General features: G+C 33.0%; 1 protein-coding gene across 3 annotated transcripts; it reads left to right on the top strand.

Annotated features, from left to right (window-relative positions):
* The first annotated feature begins 4,368 nt into the window (after positions 1-4,368).
* Positions 4,369-7,220, top strand: tyw3 (tRNA-yW synthesizing protein 3 homolog (S. cerevisiae)). 3 transcript variants are annotated; one of them, XM_059500934.1, is made up of 7 exons: positions 4,379-4,512; positions 4,583-4,640; positions 5,167-5,244; positions 5,307-5,426; positions 5,519-5,590; positions 5,696-5,829; positions 6,538-7,220. In XM_059500934.1, exons 1-7 carry the CDS (start codon positions 4,493-4,495, stop codon positions 6,734-6,736), a joined length of 681 nt encoding a protein of 226 aa, XP_059356917.1. In that variant the 5' UTR covers positions 4,379-4,492; the 3' UTR covers positions 6,737-7,220. The 3 variants fall into 3 exon arrangements, with proteins under 3 accessions (XP_059356914.1, XP_059356916.1, XP_059356917.1); XM_059500931.1 differs by having other exon boundaries at positions 4,369-4,640; XM_059500933.1 differs by having other exon boundaries at positions 4,369-4,640; positions 5,328-5,426.
* Positions 7,221-7,610: the final 390 nt, after the last annotated feature.

Genomic DNA, 7,610 nt, shown 5'->3' on the forward strand with positions numbered 1-7,610 from the left:
ATGGATAGTAAAGATGATTTTAATTTTACAATGGAATGCAAGAAGTCTTGTGGCTAATGGATTAAAATGTAAGTGTTATTTATGAGTTTGAAATTAAACCTGATTTGATATGTATACAAGAGTCGTGGCTTAAACCCAAATTTGATTTTGTTACAAAAGGATATGTCAGTGAAGAGATCGTGGGGAGGGTAATGGAGGAGGGTGTATTACTCTTATTAAGGGAGGTACCTGTATACAATATATATAGTGTTAGGTAAAGGAGAGACAAAGGAATATGTGGTGGTGGAGATATGGGTTAATAGATTGAATTATGTAAAAATAAACTTTTATAATCCATGTAAGAAGTTTCTGCTGAATGAATTGGAACAAATAGAAGGTAAAAGTGAAGAGAGAGTTATTTGGTGTGGGGATTTCAATGCACAGAGTACGTTATGGGGAAGTTTAGTGACAGATGGTAATGTATTGGTGGTGGAGGAGTTGATAGATAAGAGGAATTTGGTATGTTTAAATGATGGGAATTATACTAGGGCAAATGTGGCAACAGGTAAAGAGTCTGTGCTAGATCTAACAATGGTGTCTGACTTAATAGCAGGGAGTACTGAGTGGGAAATAATGGGTCAGGATACTAGGGAGTGATCATTATCCCATAGTGATTACAGTAAGAGTACAAGGAAGAAGAAATGTTATTAGGAAAAAAGAAGCTGGTTTTCTTCTCATCAAAGCGGATTTAGGTGTGGAAGGGGGACTTTGGATTCAATAGTATTTTTAGAAGATGAAGTAAGAAAGGCATTTGTAAACAAGGAAAGTGTTATCGCTGTTTTCTTTGATATAGAGAAGGTATATGATATGTTGTGAAAAGAGGGATTATTAATCAAATTAGAGAAGATGAGTATAAAAGGAAGAATGTACAATTGGATCAAAGAGTTTTTAATTGGAAGAAGAATAAGGGTTAAAGTAGGGGAAAATATATCATTGAGTGGAGCAATTGAAAATGGAACTCCCCAGTGCAGTGTAATAAGTCCATTGTTATTTATAATCATGATTAATGATGTTTTCTCAAAAATACATTCAAGTTTGGGGAAATCATTGTTTGCTGATGACGGGGCTCTTTGGTATAAAGGAAAGAATATAGAGTATAGTATAAGTAAAATGCAGAGTGCATTAAATGAAGTTTTCAGTGGAAAAGACAAAAGTAATACTGTTCACAAAAAAAGGAAAGTAGATATTAAGTTAAAGTTATATAAAGAAGAACTAGAAAGTGTAAATATAGTAAGATTTCTTGGAGTATGGTTTGACAATAGATTAACATGGAAAGAACATATAGAAAAAATGGTAGGAAGATGTAAACGAGTAGTGAATGTGATGAGGTGTATATTGGGCCAAGAATGGGGAGCAGATAGAGTGGCTCTAAAATCTATATACATAGCCATGATAAGATCTTTTTTGGATTATGGTTGTCTAGTATATTGCTCTGCAAATAAAACAAATTAAATTAAATTAGATATAATTCAGTATGAAGCCTGAAGAATATGTTGTGGGGCATGTCTAACTTCTCCAGTCTCAGCAGTACAAGTAGAGATGAGAGAAATGCCGCTACAGATAAGAAGACAACAGTTAATGGTGTCCTATTGGATAAACTTAAGAGGTCAGAGTGAAAATCATCCTATAAAAAAAAGTATTGAGACTAAGCTGGGAACATGAGATGAAGAAGTGTAATAGCTTTGGATAGAGAGTGGGGAAGATAATAAAATCAATGAGTCTGGAACAGGTTGGGTATGCTATAAGAATTCCCTTATCATCAGTACCAATGTGGGTTATGCCCCAACCAGAAGTCGATCTTAACCTATTAGAAAGAAGACAAAAGGAAGGGCCCGATGAGACAGAGATATGTAGTGTAAGTGAATATATGGGGTCAGGTATGGAGAGTTTATGCATATATTCACTGATGCTTCAAAAGACTCAAAAACGGGGTGTGTGGGATCAGCATTTGTAGTACCCAAGATAAAAGTGGGAAAGAAAAATAGAATATCAGATTGTCTGTCAGTATATACACAGGAGAAATGTTTGCTATAACTATGGCAATGAGGTGGATTAGTGAAGTTAAAATATCAAAGGCAATAGTATGTTCAGATTCAAGTGCAGTTCTAATAAGTTTAAATGAGCAGAAGTCAGAAACAAGACAAGAGATGATAATAGAAATTATGCAAGAACTATATTCATTAGAGCAAAGTGGTATAATTGTACATTTTTTGTGGGTTCCAGCTCACATCGGGTTGAGTGGAAATGAAGAAGCAGATAAGCTAGCAAAAAAAAACAACAACAACGGTAGAACATGAGAATGTTGACATTCAGATTCCATTCAGTGGGTCTGAAATTTAATCGATTATTAAAAAGAACATTTGGAAAGAATGGCAGGAGCATTGGGACACAGATTCCAAGGGCAGACATTTGTATCAAATACAGCCAATAGTGGGGAAAGGAAGAGAATCAGGTTGGAGCAGAGCGGAGGAGAACATAATCACAAGGTTACGACTGAGGCACAAGATTAAATAGTACAATGCATCTAATAAAGAAACATCCAACAGGGCTATGCGAGGTATGTGGCGTTAGGGAAAGAGTTGAACATGCTATAATGTACTATTGGGAATATAAAGTTTAAAGAAATTAATTGAAGAAGGAAATAGAGAAAACGGGAGAGCAGTTTTCAATTAAATATTTTTTTAAAATTCAGATAGATATATTAAGTTATTACTGTTACAGTTCTTGACAAGCACCGATTTAAATAAGCGAGTATAAGGTTTTTGTTTTTTTCTTTTCTTTCTCTCGTTAAGAGGACTGAGGGTGGACGGAAGAGCTGTAGACGCAGCGTCGGATGAAGCTCGATTAAGAGGGGTTTTAGTGATTTATAGAGACGATAGGTTAATCGAGTTAGAGTGTCAATGGTCCATTTGAGGGATAGGTGGCGGTAATGCACTAAAAGTTTGCGATCCGCCATAAAACACGAAGAAGAAAAAGAAGAAGAAGAAGAAGAAGAAGAAGAAGAAGAAGAAGAAGAAGAAATAGAAAAAGAAGACGACGTTTGTAATACTGTTGTGTTGCCAGTAACACCTCCATGGTTATTCCCAATGCCTGTAGTTGACTTTCAGGTTTTAGTGAGTATAAATGATAAAAATAGACAAGAATCTAAAAGTTCAATAGTACAGAAATATTTAGATCAGAAATATATGTCAGAAACTCATATATATACAGAAAGATCCTGAAACAGGACACACAGCAGCAGCAATATATGTTCCAAAGTCCAGTATAGAATATCAAAAAGAACATCTAATCATCTGTCAGTTTATACCACAGAAATGATTGCCATATTTTTGGCTCTTCAATTGGTTGAAGACATTAATATACCGGAAGTAATAATATGTTCAGACTCGTTTTCAGCACTGTCAAGTTTAAAGAGCGGAAAATCCTCAACTAGACAAGACATTTTGTCAGACATTTTACAGATTTTATTCAGAATACAATTAAAAACAATTATTTATTTTGTATGGATACATGCACATATAAGTATATGAGGTAATGAAGTGGTGGATCAGATAGCGAAAAAAAACATTAAAACGTCCAGACATAGAATTTAATAGTCCAATGAGTAAATTGGAAATAAAAGGGCTAATTTAAAAAGCATTAAAAGATATGTGGCAAATTAAATGGGATGGTGAGAATAAAGGACGGCATTTCTACAATATTCAAAGAACAGTTGGAAATGAGAGGAGAATTTGTGGGAATAGAAAGGAAGACCGCATAATATCTCGCCTTAGAATTGGACACACTGCACTTAACCAATCTTTATTTATAATAGGTAAACATGAGTCTGGACTTAGTGTAAAATGTTATGTTCCTGAAACAGTTGAACATATTTTAATAAAATGTAAAGAATATGATAATGAAAGATTACAACTTACAGAATCAATTAATATAGAAACAAATCAGATCCCACTTCAGAAAATTTTTAAAAAAGATGTGGAAAAATAAAATAATAAAATAATATTTATTTATTAATAATAAAATAATAAATAAATAAAATAAATCTTTATTTTTTTAAATAAAGAAATGTTTCACATATTAATTAAGTATCTCAAAGATACAGAGGTAATAAATAGGATTTAAAGAATTACAGCTTAGGTTAGTTACCTATTTCTTTACCTTTTATTGTGTTTTTTATTTTTTCCCCCTAGTTTTCATTTACCGTCAATGCTCCACACTCCATCCTAGTAGGTGGCGGTAAATGCACCTAAAGCTGGTTTGCCAGCCGCCATAAAAGGTCAAAGAAGAAGAAGAAGACGAACCTATTGTACAGAAAATCTAGCAAACAAACGAATATTTTACAATTTTATTGTTTACTTAATGATATTATTCCAGAGTTCGGCAAAAACTAGTAGTATATATCATTAGTAGCATTTAAACCTGATTTAAACATGGCCGGCGATACGTTTGAATCATGGAAGAACCAGTGTCTTAGTAAGTGTGATTTCAGCAAGAAGGGCAGTGTGGATGACGATATTTGTCATATTGTCTCCTTTATCAACAGCCACGATCGGTATTTCACGACAAGCTCTTGCTCCGGAAGAATCATCCTTTTTGACGGGGTAAGAATGAGAAGTTATTTGTGTGTAATTTGTCACCAGTATGGTTTTCAAAAGACACGCGTATTTAGAGAATATATTCTGAACAATATGGGTAACGAAATAGTTGCTGGCCCCAATTGATATGATATCCATTATTTATATATATATATGTATGTATGTATGTATGTATGTGTGTTGACTTGTTTGATTACACACATTCTTCGAAATGTCTTCTTTTCTGTTCAGCTTAAGTTAAAAGTTATACAAGTTGGGAGCTTGACTGATAGTTTGGTTAACTATCCATTTGAAGGTTTGGACACACTGATTGATTATTTAATATTACATTTTTAGATAATAGTGTAGTCAATATAACTATGAAATAACACTGCAAAATGTAGTCTTTACTTTATATTTATTTTTCAACAAAACAAATAAGCATTTATAGCCTGTACTGTAAGCCTTTATCAATAGATTGTTAAAGTTATGGTAACTAGTTTTGTATCTGTATTGGTCACTCTGATTATGTAATGGCTTGTTCTTATCTAAGGCATGGGACTGCCAAGTGCAAAAGCGAAACTGCTCCTGGTTATTTGTTACCCATCAGAAGTGCCAAAGTGAAGATGTGGTGAGATATTCAGTACTGAAGACATTTTACAAATATACAGAAATAATCAACCTTGATTAAAGTTTTGTGTGTTTCTAAAACAGCTTACAAGTCTGGAGAAATCTGTTGGAGATGCCACTTTGAAGTTTGAGCCTTTTGTCCTTCACGTTCAGTGTAAAAAGCTTGAAGATGCACAGCTTCTGGTGACTGTCACATTAAATTAAAATGAAACTGACCATGGAGGTTGTTTAAAGGGGAGAAAATAATAACTTGCTTTTTATGGTTTGTTCATTAGCATACTGTTGCAGTAAACTCAGGCTTTAGGAATTCTGGTATAACTGTGGGAAAGAAAGGCAAGATCATCATGGTAAGATACACATTGTTCTTTTTGTTCAACATTAAAGATACATCAGTGCTCTTCTGCGGTCTGAAATAACTTGTATTTGTCTTTTGAATATATATATTTTTAAAGGCAGTACGCAGCACACATTGTCTTGAGGTTCCTGTCAGCCACAGAGGAACAGTCCTCATCACTGACCAATATCTTGATTTCCTTGTTGGAGTTTCTAACCAGAAGATGGAAGAAAATCTTAAAAGAATAGAGAGGTATATTGTAAGCAGATTCTCCTTTGTTTATATACAGTGGGAATTAAAATGTATAGATTTTAAATAAAAATTATGCAATTTAATTTGATTAGAGAAGTTGAATGGAAAATGTAAAAAAATGTCTCAAAGGGCATCAGTGGGCTGCAGTGGAAGCAAAAACATTTGATCTGTACCATCATTTTACCAGCAATATTTTAGCATCATTGAGATACTATTATGGTTTTATTCATATTTTTAATTACTCTTATATTTTTGTTTGGAATTTTTACATTTTACAATATTAACTATATTTAAAATTTTAGTAAAGTATATTCCATTTCACATAGTATTTGTTAATGATTTTAGTTTTAATTAGCTAGAATAACCCTGATGTGTACAAATCAGTACACTTTGAAAAAATTTCACAAATTGTTTTATGTAATAAATCCTATGTAATGTAATTAGTCTTCATTCATATATATATATATATATATATATATATATATATATATATATATATATATATATTCGATTTTTAACTTAGTAAATATCATTTTAAGTTTTATTTTAAGTCCCAACATATATTTTATTACCACATCCACATTTAGTTTTAAATCCCAACTATAATTCCTCATTTTAAAACAATATTAAAATTTTCAATATTAAAACAATTTAATTTACACTGTAAGTTATGGCATAATAAAATGTATTAACTTCTATTTTCAATAGGTTCTATGAGTGCTTAAAAACTGCCCTACAACCTCAAGAACAGAATTGTATTTTAAAGGAAGCAGCCGACAAGAAACCTATTTACAGACGGAGAAGGAGAAGGCCACAGGATGATTCTGTGACAGACTGTTGCCAGAGCGTCAATGATCATAATGAAAACAGTGAAGAGGAAACTGTCTGTGATCTACTGTTTTTATGATAGGAAACAGTTTCAAACCCACTTCCTTAAAGTAACCTTTTTGATAAGAGGTGTCTGCTTCCTAAATATCTCTATTTCATATTTCTCATTATTTTGTGGAGACTTGGTGAATCGGTTTTAGTTTAACATGCTGCTACTTCAAACCTTTTGAATGTGTAAACCTTAATGCTTTTGTTCATGCAGAAGTAAGAGACTGTTCAGCATTGTCCCTAACAGTGATGTAGAAATCAACCATGTTATTTATCTCTGACAATCAGTTTGTCTAATATCATTGTGAAAACGTTGTGTAGTTTGGAGCACATTTCCACTGGATTACTGTTGGGGTCTAGTCCTGCAATGCCTCATTTGGGTCTTGGCTCATTAACTACATCTGCTTCATTTTGCTTTTGATTTCTAATTTTCAGACATAATTGAAGAAATAATTCAGTTGTATTGATCAGCAAAGCATCTTTCAGCTCTAATAAAAGTATTTTTATTAAAAGCATTGTTTATCACATAAAATGCTTCATGTTAAAAGATACCTCAATGGACAAATTAAAGGTTATTCAGCTACATTTCTACACGTGAAAACATAATCTCATGACACATACATGTTGGTCAGTTGAAATACATAAAAAAAAAAATAATGTTTTCCAAAGAAACTAATGAACTTGTCTGGAATGTGGTCAGAACTGTCAGACAGATATCTGCATGTACCAGTAGATGGGGTAAATGTACTTTGAAAGACATTGTTAACTATTGTTCAGTGGGGCAGGGCATAATATTTAATATAAGATTTTATTGAAACTTACCCGGGCGCCACCATTGATTAGCGGACCCCCACCTGCTGTTAGCATTCCATTGACTCCCATTCATTTTGGCGTCACTTTGACAG

This window comes from Carassius carassius, chromosome 20 (genome assembly GCF_963082965.1).
Source record: "Carassius carassius chromosome 20, fCarCar2.1, whole genome shotgun sequence".
Lineage (NCBI taxonomy): Eukaryota > Metazoa > Chordata > Actinopteri > Cypriniformes > Cyprinidae > Carassius > Carassius carassius.